At 31.3% G+C, this 20,163-nt stretch overlaps 1 protein-coding gene across 2 annotated transcripts; it reads right to left on the reverse strand.

Moving 5' to 3' along the window:
• Positions 1–1,045: 1,045 nt before the first annotated feature.
• Positions 1,046–20,014, reverse strand: LOC124352757 (protein FAM50 homolog). 2 transcript variants are annotated; one of them, XM_046802417.1, is made up of 7 exons: positions 19,888–20,014; positions 15,251–15,494; positions 12,658–12,822; positions 11,748–11,939; positions 8,715–8,817; positions 7,402–7,556; positions 1,046–1,294 (listed from the first exon to the last, which is right to left on the reverse strand). In XM_046802417.1, exons 2-7 carry the CDS (start codon positions 15,428–15,430, stop codon positions 1,070–1,072), a joined length of 1,020 nt encoding a protein of 339 aa, XP_046658373.1. In that variant the 5' UTR covers positions 15,431–15,494; positions 19,888–20,014; the 3' UTR covers positions 1,046–1,069. The 2 variants fall into 2 exon arrangements, with proteins under 2 accessions (XP_046658373.1, XP_046658372.1); XM_046802416.1 differs by having other exon boundaries at positions 19,842–20,014.
• Positions 20,015–20,163: the final 149 nt, after the last annotated feature.

The raw sequence follows: 20,163 nt of genomic DNA on the forward strand, positions 1-20,163 counted from the left end.
ATAACCACCTGAGCGAGTGACAAGTTTTGGCCACACTAGTGGCTTTCCAAAAAATTATTTTGTTGAAGAAATTTTAAGATATCTGAACCAAGTATGTAAATTTGAGATGCACCAGGATTTAAATCGGGCTGCATCGCTTGAAGACTTTGAATTGTGGCCTACTGATGAGAAAGAAGTTTAGTTTGTTCTAGGAGAATTGGTGATATGGATGAAGTTCTATGCTGTATATTAGATGTATGTAAAGATATTGTAGCCCACCTATTTGCTATACTTATTAATAAAATCTTTTGAGATTGGATGTTTTTCAAACAGTATAAACACTTCTAAAGTAATTCCTGTGCATAAAAATAATGAGAAAGGCCAAGTTAAGCAGTACAGTTCTGTCACTGTACACAGTGTATTTGAAATAATATTCCAGAAGAGATTAATCCTACTTGGTGGAAAAGCAGATACTCAACAATCATCAGTACATTTTTAGAAATGGTAGTTCTATTGTTGATGTAGTATTTGATCTTTTGGGAAATGTCTATGACAATCTGGAAGTAGTGGGAAACAATTATGCATTTTTATTATATGACAAAAGCCTTTGTTACCCTACACAGACACTTACAGCAATTGGGATAAAGAGGAATTCTATTGTACCGGATATGCACTTATTTTGTAGGTGTGCTTTGGGGCTCAAACTTGAATCCAGTGCTTTTTATACTTTATTTGAATGTCTTGCTACAATCAACATACATAGTTTTAGAAGTATTCAGTATATATAAAATAAACTTTAGGAACCGTAATAAAATGTTTTGTGTACCCTTTCACTTATTTATCATATTGCTGACAAATGTTTTTAAAAGCATATTTTGCTCTTAAAATTAATTTGCTAGACACCAAATTAATGAAATTTAAGAATTTTTACAATACATTAGGACTCCATTCAAGTAATGAAGATTATGAAAATTAACCACACCATTTAATTTATAATTGGATATGCTTAAAAATTTCAACTAAAGGCCTACCAATATTATAATAAGGAAAGAAAGATTTACTCAAATCAGCAGTAATTAATAATCATTTATTATTTTTTAGCAGCTTTATCTTTGATTGTGTACTTCTCATAAGTCTTGGTAGGGTCGTAAGGTTCCCAGCGGCTGGCAGGAAAAATATGTTTATTCCGTTCATACCAACTGCGCAGTAACACTTTGCCTGCATGTGATTCTTCTTTCTCCACACTGGCATCACTCACCATTCTGATGTCATCATGAACATCAAATGTAAATAGGGGCCCACTCTTTCCTCGAGCCTAAAAAATATTTATACATAAATAAAATATCTTTTGTTATTTTACTTGAGTTATAATACATACCATTAATCAATGTAAATTTAAATATTATAACCTTGTTTTCAAGTGTACTCTGTAAGCCTTTTTTAAAGAATCGCCAAAAGCCTTAATCAAATAATCTATTATTATACACTTGTTATGAGGAAATGGAGATGACAATAGTAGTGTGAGATCAGAAAAACGATTTTCTGAAGTTGAGTACTGGATTTATAACTTTTACCACAAAAATAAAAATATCAAAAAGTCATCCCAATCTTTGAAAAAGATGATTTGAAAGAAGTTTCTTGTTATAGACCAGTGTCGATTCTACCCTCCTCAAAAATCTTCAAACATATTATTTATAATCAATTACTTAAATTTTTAGAATCAAATAAATTATTAGATGAAGAACAGAATGGGGCTTTGTCAGGCAAATCGACTGTTACAGGTAGTATAGAATTCATTGAAAACATAAATTTAGTTAGTGCCAAAAAAAAAGTTATAGGTATTTTCCTTGATTTATCATGTGACGGTGTATCCCATGCGCTATTGTTAAACAAACAAAAAAAGAACTAAACTGGTTTACTTCCTATCTTAATAATAAGCAAGAAGATACTAAACGGTCAATATAGACTCTTAAGTGTGCTGCTAAATGCACACTATTAGAAATATAAACAAATATTAGTGAATCGTGTCAAATTCCTTCACAAGAGCATCTAATTATCAATACACTTTTATTATTATAGGCCTAATTAGGAAATCTCAAAAAAATCAATTGCTAATATTTAAATAAAAGAAATTGCTAAAGATGTAATTGCTATTTAATTATAAAATTAGATACAATTAAACATGTTAACTGATTCATACAGGGTCCCCACCCGACCGTGAAAACCGTGAAACCGGGAATAAGCCGTGAATTTCGTTCACCGTGAAAAAACCTTAAATAAGCCGTGAATTTTGTTTACATACCGTGAAAATCTCTACAACTTTTGAATAAATAAAATCAACACGGGTCGTCGTCAGACGATCATATGGGAAAGTTGACCTTCACTATTGCAAAGTAAAAAGTAGCACGCAATGTAGGGGATAGACCACGAAGTTTGACAGGTGCTGCTATCTGAGCGATTGTACTGATAATATGGTTTATAAACAAATGAGGAAAAGGAAGGGCCGGTGGGAGATGACGCTTCCGGCTCAAATCACGTGAGGCCTGTCTTTGTCTGTCGCCAGGTTCCGGGCCTTGGCTACGCTACACACGGCTGTAAACAAGGCATTCTCGGATTGAACGCGAGATTAATAACACAATTTAATTACTTGATAGATTGTCGTTTAATGTAAACACTTTTCGTATTAGAGTTTTATTGTATCAGATATAGTCTATTATTGTTTTCATAAAATAAAAAAAAGTATACAAATCCTTAATCTAATGTAAGGAATTTAAATTACATTTTAAACTTAATTTCATTCTATTAAATCCCTTATTTTATTTAAATATTAATGAGAAAAATGCTATTCAGTACGATATCTATATCGTTGTGTGTAATGACTGTTAACACAATGTATTAATTATAAAAAATTTTAATTTATGGTGGACAATAAATTGAATTAATTTAGGGTCTTGCGTAAATAAAATAGTATATATAATGTGACGGAGCAGAACCTACACGACACATATCAATTAACGCAGCGAGACCATAACTTTATAGGCCTATATACCTGTTTTAATTACCAGTAAGGTCGTTTGAGAAAACAATTTTTATTTTTCATCTCTTTAGATATTAAACGGTAGTGATATGCGTTTTCCTTATCAATAATATTTTTTATGATTCCTAAGCTGCATGGATATTACGAGTGTACACGGTTTAAATCTTTTATGGTGAATGTGTGTTTAAATTGTATAATGTATATTAGTAAAATATTACAAATGAAACGTCATGTTATAAAACGTTAGAAAAAAAACCATTGCATTTTTTCTAACCAGGAAACAACAAACGTCAAGTAACTTTGTAGTGTTAAGCTTTATTACTACAAAACTACAAATCGAGGAAGTCGGTCCAAGTATAATTTTGTCGGGTTCCATACGACTACGTTAACGCTATTAATCATTTCATGCAGATGAAAAATATATCGTACAAGGTTCATTTATTGTAATGTGGTGCAGCGATGTTATGGTAAAAATAACCTTTGTTGTCTACTGTCAATGAGAGTGGAAGGGGAGGGGTATATGTGTACTCCACTCCCCCATCCTCGGACAACAGCTGGTTTCATGTCTCAACATGAAAGATTTGTTTCCCCAGCTCGGCACTCCAATATTATTCTTATTGTGAGAATTGATATAAAGATTTAAAAAGCTTTTCATTCAACTCATTCTGACACTTTCTCACGGAAATTCTTCTGTTGAAAGAGGCTTCTCTGTCAACAAACAGTGTATAGTTGAAAACTTGAAGGAGGAGAGTTTAGTCGCGTTGAGAAAAGTTTTGTGACGGCGTATCAGCAGCAGGAGGATTGGAGGCAATGGAAATCACTACAGAATTGTTTCATGCTGCCAAAAAATTCCCACGCCCACTACTCGGATCACTTGGCAAAACAACGAGAAGAAATGAAAGACAAAATTAATTCTGAGAAAGAGAGGAAGCAAGCTGCAATAGAAAAAAAAGAATTGGAAGCACAAAAATTCCAGGTTTTTGTCCGACGCCAGGAAAAGGGCAGCTGAGTTAGACGATTAAGATACAGGAACTTAGCAAAAAGTGCAAATCGTAAATTCACTTTTATTCTAGACATTTTTATCAATTTCTTTATTTATGTGTACAAATATAATTTTTTTTTGTATAAACTGGTACCAAAATAACTTTTCTTATAACAAGTTGTATATAATTTTTATATACATTTAACGTTTATATGTTATTTTAATTTCAATAAAATTGCCTTTTCTTATGTACTAATTAAAATGTGAACCTGTGATTATGTGAAAATTTATCTGTGGAAGAAATTGATCGAAATAATAATAATGTGTTAAACAAGAAAATAATTTAATAATCACGCAAGTGTACTTCATGGACTCAAACGAGTTAGCCTTAGCCAACGTACGAATCCTGTCACCCTGCATCTTGTCTAACCTGTGTGTGTCAACAAAGTTCTCTTCAGATTTCAACAAACTTGTAAGTTAAAGAAAATTATGAGCTATGTGCATGCTAATTATATTGAAATTTGTCTTTGTCATTGCTTTGATGACTGTTATGATGATGTTTTTGTAAAAATAATATGCCTTGTTATATTCATTATGTAGCAAATCGCACATAAAATCGGGCGCTCGCCGCTCATTGCTTGCGTCGTAACCGAAGCCTATTGTTATTTCGTTCTTTTAGACGTTTTCCGTCAATTCCTGCACGACCAATGACATCGTTAGTCAAATGGGAAGAAGTTTTATATTGTATTTTTACCGCTCTGCCGCCGCGTCTGTAGTGTTTACGTCTCAACTTCGCCCCTCTCCAACACGATTTTGTTTGTACCGGTAACGTTGTTTATGAAAACTTTCCGACCTTGAATTTTAATTTTTTTAACCGTGAAAACCGTGAATTAGCCGTGAATTTGAGTATTTAGATTGAGTGGGAACCCTGTTCATAGAATACAAAATAATTTAAGAAAAGTGTTGTATAGGTACAGTTTATATTAACCATGTAATTATGATGGGTAAGTACAAAATATCTGACACAAATTGTATACAATCTAAAAAATATATCAACTTGAAAAAATTAACATTATACAATTTATTTCAGGTTGCCTTTGTAAATTGATTCTGATCTACCTCCAATATATAAACACTTATTTAGAAATGAACTAAAAAAATAATACCTAAATTAAAACAGATTCATAATACCATCCAAATTGTACTAAAAAAAGGAGTAATGATTATTTTTATATAAAAGAAATACTTGTAAAATCAGAACAAAAAATGCTAAATGTAAGAAATGGACAATTAGATAATTAGTAGACACATAAATAACATACTAACCATGCGCTCACATTTATTTTCAAATTTACAAGTATGTTCATATCTATAAAATCACTATTACATATTTTTACTACAATCTGAGTGAGATTACAGTATGTATTTGACATGGACTCCATATTCTAGGAGCCAGGTCTGTGAGAGTGTCAGATTTCATATGCTGCACTATGCGGAAGGTGAAATGTAGGTAAACTCAACATTAGCATTGAATCAACCCTTTCCACCGTAACTACGAAACTTCAATGTGTCACTAGAAAGTTGGTATAATACTGTGTCAGAACACAACACACCTTTACGCATCACCACAAATGTGTGATCAAACCCCAATCTGCCATACAACTAAGTTTTATAGAACGAACCCAATCGAGTAATGCATGGCCGTCTAATGCAGTGACAAAAAATAACATGAGAATATGGAGATTTTCTCCAAAGAACTATACTGAGGTTAATGGTCAACATCATTGGGAACATCTCGCCACCATGCAGATATGGGACCTGTTGCTAAGATGGGCATTTATCTGAAGGCTCTTTACATTTATATCAGTGTAATTAGAAATGTCTCGTTATTCAAGTATGGGACCTAAAACCAATTGTTTAATGGCCTTCTAATGTTAGAAAATAATATTTGAAAATGGAGATTTCTTTCAAAGAGCTGAATAACCTTAGTTGTGTGATTGGGAGCAGATTCTATCCAGGTAGGACATATCTATTTGTAACGCTTATATTTAAGTGTATCAAGGAAATAAATGAACCTATAAATGGTAGCTTTACTCACAAACTTACTCCATTCGAATGTTGCCACTCGACAACATTGTGCATCATTTGCTTTTTGACAATTATACAGCATTATTATAGTATGTTGTTATTAATCTTGTAACTTGTAAATGTAATTATAAAACTTTACCAAAACGGTTTCATGCTTGACATTACAAAACGGGCTAAGAATATATACTTTTTCAGCTTTGAAATTGTGTGAAATTTTTGTAAAAACTCTTTGAGCAGCTGACAACACTGCTGTTGTGAATGCTGTGCTGTGTTTTCGGTTGGTAATTTGTGTTAGTATTTAATTCCTTCTCAATAGTGAGTTCATTTGCAATGTCAATCTACATGTTTTTTAGTGAATTAAGGTGCAGTATTTATTTTAAATTCAAATTCTTTATTGTCAGAACATCTTTACAATGTATATCAGTGTCAGAAACAAATTTACCATAAACTATCATCTATGATATACATTGCCTAGGCCTAATAACAAGTGTCTATCCAATTACAGCATAAAAATCACTGACTGAAAATAAAAAGCATAAATACATATGGGCTGATATTAATCAATAGCTTTTTTACAATTTTCTTAAAACAATTTCAAGAGATTTAATTAAATTACATTTTTTAATTTAATTAAATTTGGTTATAAGTTAGAAACATAAGTAAAACCTGATATGACGTTATTTACAATTTCACATAGTTATGCTGTCACACAAAACTTAATACAAAATACCTCAAATTATAAATACATAAAATCCAAAATGTTTATGTTTGTGATTTTTACAAAAACCTTTTTCAAAAGTTTTAGTTTACACCCAACAGCAAATAAAAATTAATTCTCTGCTTCTGATTCTCTTTTAGTTTAATGAATTGTTCTCAATATAATGCCTAAACAGAATCTATCAGTAAAGAATTTGCAGCAGTCAAAATAAGTGCATAAAAATGTTTTATTTAAAAATCTGATTTTTCAGTAAAAATAAATGCAAGTTACAACTGAATGTCAGAGCCAAATAAATTTGAGTGGAAAGTGTTAATAAATTTAAATTAAATTTAAATTATCAAGTGTTTACTAAATAAAACTTGAATTCCTTATCAAAATATTTGTACATTGTATTTTGTCATTCTGATAAAAGAAACAAATGGCAAAATTTGTTATGTACTGATAGCACTAATTATGAAACATTGGCTACGTACATTATTCTAAGTAGAAGACTCATAAGATAGTTTGAACTGAATTTTAAATTAAACTATCAAACGTATTTAAAGAAGAAAATGAAAATAATCTTAAATGGACAAAGAGAGTTAAGCTAAAACTGACCTTTGTTACAATAAAGTCATAAAAGGTGTAATGATGAGGAAGAATCAAGTCCTCCTTGACGTACATGAGTTGATCAGCAGTGACCGTCTTCAGTTCACTAAACTCTTTTCGCAGTAGCTCCAGACATCTCTGTAGAAACTGATACACTGAGTTACCTGCAACATGTCATACCTCATCAGTATACTGGAAATGAAATGCATTATGATTATTATCTCAAATACGTTTGTTGTCAAAAAAAAGAAACAGTTTTTAAAAGGCTCATTAACTCATTAATAACTTCTAAGTTCATGGAAATAGTTGGATGTAGTGTAAGTATTGAACCAACAATAATACCAAATCATAGTCAAACATATCACATCCTGAACTTTGTTTCAAAATACACCATAAGTACTGACACCAGTTTGGTTAATATTTTTAGTCATATATACTGAGTGTTTCAGAACTGTAGCGTTTTGGGCTACATTTGTTTTAATTTTTACAATTTTGTGGATTTGATTTTATAAGAAAATTTAAAAAGAACTAGTTTTTAGTATTAAGTAAATTGTCAGATGGTAGGTATATTGAAATGTAATCTTTTGGCAAGTATTCTTGAGGATAGCAGGTTCGATTCTGAGTTGAGCCTTAATCGTACCAGTTCTTTTGTCCAACTATTACTGCGCTTGGGTTGGTCCAAATCAGGAAAGCTGAATGCTAATTTGTTGGTACGGCTGAGCCAATGATTAAGCTCAATGATGACAAATATATAATCAAAAATATCAAATATCAAATTGTATGCTAGTGGCAGTATTCATATTGTAAAAGGAATAATTGAGTATATAAAGCCCACAAGTGTAATTATTGTCATAGAAAATAACAGTGAATTCATCATCAATTTATTAAATATCCTGCCCAAAATTTTTTTAAAATAACTAGCAATTTCCTAAAACTATCCTGTAGATGTTTATGCAATCTGATTCCAACATTTTCTGTCTTCCAACTATGTGTAAAATAAAATATGAATTTTATTACAAAATTGTTGTTCAGTAAAGATTACTTGCTGCAAAAACCAAGGTATTTAATTTTTATTATCCCTTAGTTTATGAAAATCATTTGAATAACTCTATTTGTCCTGAAGATACAATTCTATTTATAAACAATTTAATTTAGGTAAAAACTGGCTGGCCTTTTTGGTATGGAAATTCCGAAAACCCATAATACTAAAAAGGGTTTTGCAGATTCTACTATAAATTAGATGGTTTCAGATTATCAGATTATACAGGCTTGGTTGACATATTTTCCACTAAATGAGCTCACCAACCCTAAGATAAATATACCTTTCTTCATTCTGACAGTTTTTCTATGTCCTGAACCATCCCAGTAGCTGAATGTGATGTCAATCTCTTCTTCCTTCAATGTCGACTGTTTGGCTGCCCATTCCTAAACATTAAAAATGCTTTTATACAATGCATTTTTATACATTTAAAACCAAGAACAACACATTTTTACACTCTCATATTACTGCACAAATTCTAGTAATATAAAAAAATAAATGCATAACAATTCTTTTATTTATTTTAAGATGGTAAGACACAAATATTCAACACTTTGAAAGTATTTGAAATAAATGTGACATTTTTTAAATTTAACAAAAGTAACAGTGAATTTTTAAGAGCCTGGTTCATTGTGTAATAAATTATTTGATTATTTTTCATAATGTTTCTTTGGGTATTTGCAACGGTGTTCCTTTGCAACGAATAACTTGTCCTTAAGATAAATCACCTACTGCTATTATTCATCTTTCCCACTTATGGTACCATACACAAAATATAACTTACACAAATCAATTCATTTCCCTTACAAATCTATTCCAATAAGTTATTATTTAAATGTAATTAGGTTAACTGAAAAATTGGTTATCCAAAATGGCTGACCCCCTTTATTTCGGTTAACTGGGGTTTTACTGCATTCCAATTTAAAATGACAAATTGATTTACTATTCCTATTCCTCGATATAAATTCATTTAACTTATGGTATTATTTTGAATAGAGCCAAAAATAAGTGTAACTATGCAATCAGAATAATAATGAAGACTTTCCGTCAACCTCATTTTTCTAGAGTTAAATATAAATGAGACTTTGTATGTAAATGTGATTTTGTGATACAGTTTACAATACTGACCTCTCTAAATTAACTATAAAACTCTTTACCAAAAATAACATTGGAACAGAACAAAGTTAAATTTTTCAAAAAGATCTGTTCGGGAAAACATTTTTTTATTTAGTTATCTTTAGGTTTAAAATTTTAAATAAATTTATATACATTCTTGAAGCTCTTTTCTTATTGGAAATTATATATTAACACTTTTACCGTATCACCGGTCTGTGAGACCGGAGGGGCATTTCATGTTTCTGAAATTGGCACTACTGGTGTTCGGTTGCCCCCTCCACGCTCAGTAGCTGTCAACCGGTCTCTCCTGAGCCGTTCTTGATTGGTTTTAGTTTGTCTAGGGCGTTTGACCTTGAATCAGTCCAGTTATTTTGTGAGCGCTACGGTCTACTGTACCGGACGATACGGTTACTGTAACTATTCTACCGGTCTGTCATACCGGGTGATACGGTTAAAGTGTGAATAATTATTACGTGTTTGTATATATTAGTTTTTATGTTTTATTATAACTTGTTATAATCATGAGTGAAATTTTAAGAGTGAACGATGGAAGAATTAACGAGCGACTTTTACAACTTGTACATAACGTTGAAGGGGATGATAGTTACGATGAACCTGTTGACGATTCGGATGAAGATCCAAACTATGTAGTGACTGATAACGAACTAAATCAAAGTGAAAGTGATGATAGTTTTACTGTTGATGAACTCCAACTGGAAGATGAAGATGACATCCACTATAGTGTCGAAAATTATTTGGTTCAGGAATCTGAAGATGACTTTTTTGGGGGAAAGATTGTAGTGTATGGTGCAGAAAGGAGCCACCCAAGCAGTGCAGAACACCTCAACATAACATTTTGAGGGGACCATTACCCGGGCCTACTGCAAGAGCAAGAGCCTTAGGTAACAATCCACTCATTACAATAAAACGTCTGACCTTAAAACGTATAGCCTCAGATGACAAGACGCCTAGAAATTCAAAATTTGCCAAGAGACATTAGACGCGTCATCACGGAGTATGTTGGAGAAACAGAAGCTGCAAATCCTAATGAATGTGTTCCTAGTGACAAACTGGAAAAACGGAAGACATGTTCCAAGTGCCCAGCTGCTAAGGAAAGAAAAACCAATTACAAATGTATCAAATGCGGACAACCCATCTGGTTGGAGTGCAGCAGAAAGTTGTGCAATTCATGTGTTCAGAATATCTAAAATCTGTGGATACTTTTTTTGCATGTGCTTATGCCTTTTTTAAGTTTTAATTGCTTTGGTAAAAATGTATGTGTATTTCTGATACTTGTAAATACAGCTTTATACTATACCAGTATTCTAGAATATTATTTTCCATCCTAAATTCCCCAAATTTATTAATTTTATAATTTTTTGCAATTATAAAAATTAAAAAAAAAATATTAATTGTAGTTTTGTTATCAACGGGGAATAACTGTAAATATATTTTGTGTTTAAATCTGAACTAAAAAACAAGAATAGCCCAAAACAGCAAAAAACGTCCCTCAGGTCTGTGAGACCGGATGATACTGTAAGTGATTGTAATTTCATGATACCGTAAAAGTGTTAATTTAAACAAACTCTCCAATAATATAAGTTTTTATTTTTGTGAGGCCTTTCGTACTCAATGAGAACATCTTCGGACCCACATAACTGAATAAAAGTAATAATAACATAAATATAATTTGTACTACCTAAATAAAATTACACATAACTAAAATTAAAATAAAATCACAAAAATAAAAACTTATATTATTGGAGAGTTTGTTTAAATTAATATATAAATTTATATAATTAAAAAAAACTTAATAACTACCTTGTTAATTTTATTCTTTCCAAAAATGTTTTTAGTAAAAAGATACACAAGTACATAATAACGTAATATGTAATTTATTTAGTTATCTGATTTTATTAAATGATAAAACATTGATATTGATTACATATCAAATAAACTATAGTTTTGCATTGTTAACTCTATGAATACCTACAATTAATAATACTATTAATTGTTTTATATACTACCTCTTCTACAAAATTTGTATGTACCACATGATGTATTTAAATATTGAATACAGACATATTCAATTCAATTTAGGTAAAGTAATAATATCTGATAAGTATAAAAATTCTTCTTATCAATTTTATATTAGACCTGTATAAAGCTAAAATTTGTAATCTGTTTTCGAAAAACGTACTTGTCTCAGTTCTTCTCTGAGCCGATTCTCTTCTTCCTCCCTTTCTCTATCGGGTAGAAAACTTGTATCTACATCAGGATTTTTCCTAATTTTCTTCAACACTGGAAATTCCTCTTTGTCAGAATCCTTATCCTCTTCATCATCCTCCTCTTCCTCCTCGCTTCCATCCACATCAAAGGATAGAGCTTGGATCTAAACAACTAATCAGAATTTAGTAAATCTGCTATTACAGTTAACAAGGAATTATGATACAAAGAAATAACTAAGGTGTAAAATAATCTTTTATGCACAGACTAAAAGAATTGACTCATTATTTTCCAATTCATAAAGTACTGTAGGTAATGCCAACTAAGGTTTGATATATTGATAAAAATTTAATTCTGTGTTTATTTTCCAGCAGGACATAGTATATTTGTGTTACAAAACAATGATAATTTGAACTAATTTTATCAAAATACTTAATTGGCCAAGAGTATATTTGATTAGCTCAAAATATTGGTAATTTGGTTTTCTACAAAAATTATAAAAACACATCCATTTCAAACCAATTGACTAAGTAATAAGGCGGTAGATGCATTTAACTAAGAATGCATTCAATTAAGAATAAAGAATTTTAGTGCCATTGATCTTTTTATAACAAATACGCATTGTCAGCATACTAAAAACAATAGATATACTTCTGAGTAATTTGTCAGTTAAACACTACATAACTTAAAACATTAAAAAAACTAGACATAATACTGTTAACAAGTTTACAATGAACTTATGTAGAAAAACTTAATCGTTGGTAGTAAGGTTAAACGATCAAGAATGTTTTGTATAAATCATGCTTAAAACAAAACAAGTTAAATATTAATTTGTATCTTTTAAGCTATTAAAAAAATGTATATGTAATCAATTTTGTACACACCTGTTTTTTCTGTCTATTTTTTTCGGCTTGTTTGGCTTCAAGTTGTCTTTGCTGTTCTCTTTCTTTCTCTAGTTGCTTCTGCGCTAATTTCCTTTCACGTTCTTTCACTATATTTTCTTGCTTAGCTTTCATTTCATCTAATGTTACTAAACCAATAGTGGAACTCTATAAAAGATGGAATTACATAATTTAAAATCACACTTCAATTGCACTTGAAAAACAACTAGAATAAAAAATAGTAACACTTGAAATCATAACTATAAAAATGTTAATTAGATAGTACAGGTCTAGCAAATAACAAATAATATAACAAGGGAAAAGCGTTCAAAAATGTGTAAGACATGCACGATATCCCCAAGAAACTTGACTTTCAGCAGCAGTGTTCCATGGAAATATATTATCATCGAGCCTATCGTGATAAACCTGAATAGCAATAGTGATGTCAATAGTGGCAAATTTGATAATGAAATATCTGATGATGAGTGATGCAGCCTTCATTCCCTTTTTTTTGTAACAGAGGGCCAGGTTTCCTAGGCCTGGTAGTTGCCTCTCAGCCATCCGGCTTATTGTGCACCCTCTCCCAGGTTTAAGCTGTATCAAATCCCAGGCCTTTACAAAACCATGAGATCTTTCTGAACAATGCTTTCCTGTTCCAACCCCTCTTCCGTATGCATAAGAACACCTAGGGATCTTGAGCGTTTGCTCTGTAATGCCGGATATTCAAATATGACATGCTTGGCTGTTTCATCAGCCTCACCACATTTCCTGCACAGTGTTTCCTGAACTGGAATACCTATTCTGTTCAGGTGACTTCGGAATATCTAATGACCTGTAATAAAACCAGTCACCTTTCGGATCTACTCATTCTAAGGGCATCTGCTGCAATGTTCCTTGATGGTCCCTTGAGCATCCGCTTTGCTTGTACATTCCCCTCAGTATTTCTCCAATGTTGTAGGTGTTTGTTAACCATCCACTTGGTAACTGATCTACGTGCTAAGTTATACTCGTATGAGACCCCACAAGTTGGTTCAGGACCGGTAAGAGGACAGTTGGCTCCCAAGTTAGCACAACTGTCTGCCCCTTCATTGCCTGTGATTCCTCTATGTCCAGGCACCCAAGTTAGAATAACTTTATTGGTTTTCGCCAGCAATTTCATGACCTTATGGCATTCCCAGACTGTCTTCGAATTACAGTCAAGGTTGGCCAAGGCCTGCAGAGCAGCTCTGCTGTCTGAGTTAATGTAGATGGTTTTGCCTTTGTAGCCCCTTTCCACATTAACTCTTGCACATTCTGCAAGGGCACAACTCAGCCTGAAAGACAGTTGCCAGTTTACCTAGGCTAAAGCTTAAGTTAACACTAGGTCTGACTCCCCAGACCCCTGCCCCGAAATGATGTTGCTACAAACTACCAAGATCTCTGAAAACTTCACTCCCCTTACTGCAATATGTGTAGATTGATTTTTTAAAACACTTTTGATTAATTTTTATCATATGAATTTAACTTATATGAACATAACAGCCTATATCTCATACCAATAAAAATAAGTCCAATGATGTTTAGCTCAATGAGTATTATATATAACTGTATTCTTCACCAAAAGTGCAGGCCACCATTACCTGTCAGGTATGTATTTGTAATTGGAATTAAACTTTGCCAATAAGCCATTATGATTTAAGCACGATGCCGTACAATCCCATATACCCTTGTCCATCAGTACGGATTTCGTAGCAGAGCACCTTTAGCGCCAACCTTCATTTCTGGTGAATGACATTGACCACCTCTTTATATAATTTTAAATCAAACTGAAATCACAAATGAATTCCAAGTGAAACTAACAAATTATTCTACTAGCTACAAGCAAACACAAAGTAAGAGGACAGTAGTCCAGAATCTAATAAAAGGTTTAAATCTAACAGGAAAAAGTTTTGTGGGTGTGAATTTAATTGTTACTTTCTTGATTTGTTTGTTTGATTTCATTCGTCTGTTTTGCAAACAACATGGCTATGCAGCAGACACTATGCGAAAATAGCCATGTCATAAAGGGTACAGTTTATGAGGAGCAGCAATATAGCAATACCATCTCAAATGGCATCCTATTTTAGTGTGGATAACAATAACTACATCAAGTTTAAAATGGTTCTGTATAGTTATATAAAAGATAAAAGCACAAATTGGAAGTACTTGTATAGTAAAATGACTATCACCGTCAATAGAACACTGAACTAAACATTCAACATGTTACTCCTGGGTAGCAGCATAAAGAAAAAACATTTGTCAAACTAGGATGATGTTAATGCCAATAGATAATTTCATAGGCAAGTTCTGAAAACTGCCATATGAGCGAGCACAAGTGTAGACCTAGAAAATAATTTATGAGGTGTTTTACATTATTAGGAAGATATCTTGTTAGACTTTAGTACCAATTTTTCTGTTGAGGCATCAAGTGCTTCAAACTTGACTGGGAAAAGTTTAAAATACCAGCCTTGGTAAAAAAATGTAATAATGATGAGTACCATGCGTCATCATATCTTTCCTTTTTTTCTTATTCACTTAATACCTCAAATTTCTTAGCCTATTCTCTAAATTACCTTACCTTGAGCTGTTGTTCAACAGCATCATAATGAGCAGCAAATTTGTTTTCAATATTTGATATTTTTAAATCTTCTTCTATTTTCTTTTTCTTGAATTCTATTTCTTTTTGAGCTTTTTCTCGCTTCTTCATTAAGTGCATGGCTCTTCCAGCCTCGCTGGCAGCTCCTTTATAATGTGCCATTGTTTGCCTTTTTTACTTTGTAATAATTTATGGTACTAATTAAATTATAATTTTAAAATTGCACCTGGAACAAAAAAAGGAATGAAGATAATAATACAGATATGTAAACTTTATAATAAAAAATACAATACACAACTTGTTTATTTATTGAGTTACGAATGCTCTTTCTTAAAATAAGTTTATTTTATTGAAAATTACCATAAACTTTTATAAAAATGTTATTTACAGACTATTTTAATAGGAATCCCACCTATTGTTGTCAACCTATAAGCTCTAACCTCTAGCTCTTAAATGGCACATTTTTCGCCATTTTTAAACCTATTAATAACATTTCAAATACATAGACTTATTACTGAAGACATAATGGTACACTTACTTTCAGTTCCTGTTAAAATTAACAAAGTAATTTAACTAAATATACAAAGTTTCCTATATCTCCCATTAATACAAAATATGTATCTATAAAATATTGTCTGAATACTCAGAATACATATTAAAAATAACTAGCCTAATGATATTAGTTATATAACTCCTTATAAGTTGTTGAGTAAAATGTGAAACTTTTTAGAAATTCTTTTTAATAATTATAAATTTTTAAATACCTGTACTCTTTTTAGTGTTCGATAAGTTTAAATACTAGTGTTTGGATTTTCATTCTTCAAAGAAGTAGATAAATTAACCCTATAAGATAAAGGTTTTCCAGTTTTCAAAATTGTTATTGTTTATCAATTTATATAAAATTACCTTTACTGCACGTAAGAAAAACACAGTTATTTTCAGTTCCCTTTGAAAAAAATAACAATATTAAGTTTTCTATATAGTTTATCAATGCAAAACAATAATCTTATCAGCAATACATCATAACAATAATTTTCCTAATGATATTAGATTATATAACTCCCTGTAAGGTTTTTGATGAAAAAGAGAAGACCTACCTGTAAGTTGTTTCTATAATGTGAATGAGTTTTTAATTGTGGCAAAAGAAAGCAAAACATATACAGTAAATGGCAAAGTTTTATCAAAATTGGCTTTTTTTAGGTACAGGGCCATTCATAACTTACATTTTCATATTTGTCCCATAAAAATGATACAGCTCCGAAAATATATGTGGCCTGAGAATGAGAGTTATAATATAATATAGTACACTATATCAAGAATGTGCATGCCAAGTTTTATCAAAATTGGCTTGTACGTTTTTGCGATACAGAACCATATATAGGGTTTTATCAGGAATTGACCTGTAAAATCTGTATAGTTCCGAAAAAGGCTAACTGCTAATGGCAATTATTATAATAAAAGTAAATTTTGTTCATTTACAACCTATATTAGAAATCTATTTAAGTATTTATCTTCACATTATAAAATTAATATAGATTTTGTTTTGGTTTTTTTCAAGAACTAGGTTATAATTCAGTTATAAACTAGGTCCAAGTACTTGTTCTTCCTATGGATGGAATCTATGGCCAATTTCACGTCAGCTCTAGAATGTGTGCGCAAACTTTTATCAAAATTGGCTCATACGTTTTGAGGAACGAGAACATACATAGGACTTCAGAAGTTGGCCTGTAAAATAAATATAGTTCTGAAAATAACAGCTTTGAATGGCAATTATTAAAATATAAAGAAGACGCATTGGAATTCGATTTAAGTAGGCTCTATAGAATTTGTTTTGTACTTGTTCAAGAAGTAGGTTATGAGTAGTACACAAATTAGGTTGGGACTAGTGTCAGGATTTGTTTCTCCATGGATGGAATATAAATTTAAAAAATGGTTTAAGAGCAACTACCCTTGAATAACTTCCTATGGATTAACCCATATGCAGAATAAAATTAATCACAAGTAGAATAAAAAATGTTGTCTTTAAGCAATTGTTCTATACTTGCTTTTAAACTTATTTCAAATATTCCACGCCATCACAAGTTTTAATCTTGAAAATAAATTAGGGTAGGGTACGATACGCGGACCCGGTTTTTTTATATCGAATTGGGCAAACGATGTTACTTAATCATAACCATCGATATAATCAATCGACACTGACTAATTATTTTGAACAACTAATTAACTTAAATAATCTATACCAACAGCTGTAAACACTTTCAAATAATACACGTAATGTAATATTTAAATTTTACATTAGTAACATTTGACTATTAAAAATGGCAATTAATTTTAGAACACTACACGAAATTGCTTTGAAAGATGATAAGACATGTTTTTCGTGGCTTCAACATGTTGGACTGGTACCGAAAAACCCATTATTTGAAATTTATGGGAAAGAAACAGCTGTAACTGTGAAAGGCGCAAATATGGTAGTCTCCAGTTTTCCTAATTTTGGTTATAATAATTTGTTTGATCACTGTAAATATTACACTCATATTTTAATTTAAAACATATGATTTTTATTGAGGACTATAGATACTATTATATCAATTGATAGTCTAGGATTTGAGATGCAAATATTAGGTATCGATGATTACATTCTTCAATATAAAAAACCGAGTCCGCTTATCGTACCCTATTTATGTACTAATAAATTACTAGACCTATTTATGTTTTTTCAAGTCTTCTATAGGCAATGATTTAAATCAAACAATTATTTCTTTCTGTGGTTGTAGTATAATAAGTGGCCATCACCAAAATTTAAAACTGAATTATTTTACAAATATTTCTTAGTATAGTATAGTTCTGATATGTTTTCATATGTATAAGAGTAATAATTTAATGACAAACTTTAAATCTATTTACTTTGAGTATTTATTTAATGTAACAAAGAGGTGTAAAATTTACTTACTTATTACTATTTTAAAGGATGGAAAATGGTTAGCAATAATAAATTGTAAACAACTACGATTTTTTATTAGATTAATTAGGTACTTCTAATAATTAATTATTAATAAATTGGTTCGCTGATTTGATTGTCATGGTGCCCGCTTATTATACTGCAGCCCTTTCTAGTCCTATACCCATTTTTAAATATCATACCTAATGTATGTTTCCTATTTTCTTTAACTTCAACTTCAGTAAATGTAAAGGCAGGAATTTTATGTTATTGGAAGTTACATAGTACATCATACTATGTTAGTTCATTTTGCTTATTTATTAACCCCTTGAGATCGACTGTTGACTATAGGTCGACCTCAGTAGGCTACTCCCGGCGAAAGCTCGTGCGCTGACTAATGGTCGACTGGATATTGTAGCTGTTTTTTTTATGTTTTTTCTGGCATTTGCTGTTTGGCATTTGAGTTATTTAGCACTTTGGACTTCTATTTGTGTTATATGAATATTAGTTTTATCTTCACTTATACAAGAAAATGAAAAATAGAACACCATCTCAGGTGTCATCTGCATTCACGTTGTATTTGTAAACATGGCCGATCCCACTAGAAGATTCATCGAAGATGAAGAAATATTAAACTATCCAAACGATTTTTATAGCGTTTACAGTTATATTAGTATATTATTCAAAATGAAAAACTAATTATTGAGCAAAACCGAGATAGTGATGTTGAATAGAATTTCTTCTGAAACCTTGTCGTAACCGGCTATCACAAGTAAGTCAACCGCAGTATTTCCGTGTAATGCTCGATAGTGGTGTTGAATGGAATTTCTTGTGAAACCTTGTCGTAACCGTTTGTCAACTATAGGTCAACCGCAGTATTTCCGCAGAATGCTTGTGCGCTGACTATAGGTCCACCACATATTGTACGTGGTTTTTTGTAACTTTTTCGTAACTAAAAGTAGACCTGTACCCAAGTCAAATAAAGGTAATTAAAATGTAGGTTGTATCCTATATGAGGAAATAATCATATACAAAAAAATACAAATAACCTGCTAAGTGAGTGAAACATGACCTTATTGATATTGTTGTGCTATTTTACCTTTAGCCATGCAATTTTGGTCTATCGTTTGTGTGTGAAATAAAAATTACTTTACATCAATTTGATATCTTATTTTTATATTTTACAAATTATTACCTGTAAACATAAACAGTATATTTTGAAGAGAAATGCCATAGGATACTTCAAATTAAGAGTGAAATATAAATGATACGACCCTATTTTCAACATCTCATAACTCACAGGAATCCTTAGTTTAGGCAAAAGTGACTCCACATAATTTCTTATGTAGGATACCATTATTACAATCATACCTCAATCTGCTGTCTATCAATTTCCACCAAAGTAAGCAACTACAAGTAACCTTAATAGTCTAAGTGGGACTCATAAAACAAATTAAAAACCGATTAATTCATACCTACAAAATAAATTTACCTGAAATGAAAACATAAAAAATAGGTACTGATTTCTCAAAATTAGAAATTAATATTCTAAAATCTTTTGTTATAATCAAATATCGCTCGGATTTACTGTTCCTGGTAAACCAAAATACTATTGCTAATTCAGTAACTCACCCAATCTCACGTCTCAGGTTGTTTGAAATCTCATTCCAGTACCTACCTCTACTGATCTGTCTGTCTTCTGTCAATAGTCCAATCCTAATTTCCACTTTTTAATCCACCTTACCTATCCAGTCCAGTCCAATCCTTTTTACCCCCTGCTATCGACTTGACACCGCGCGAGTGGAAAGTTTTTTTTTTTTTTTTTTTTTTTTTTTCAAAAGCTTTATTTCTGTTCAATTACTACAAGTAAATAATAATTATACACAGAAGTTTGAATCATAGAGAACAGAAGAACATAGAAATATTAACATTAGTGGGTTTGCTCCAATGGAGA

This window comes from Homalodisca vitripennis, chromosome 1 (genome assembly GCF_021130785.1).
Source record: "Homalodisca vitripennis isolate AUS2020 chromosome 1, UT_GWSS_2.1, whole genome shotgun sequence".
Taxonomy (NCBI): domain Eukaryota; kingdom Metazoa; phylum Arthropoda; class Insecta; order Hemiptera; family Cicadellidae; genus Homalodisca; species Homalodisca vitripennis.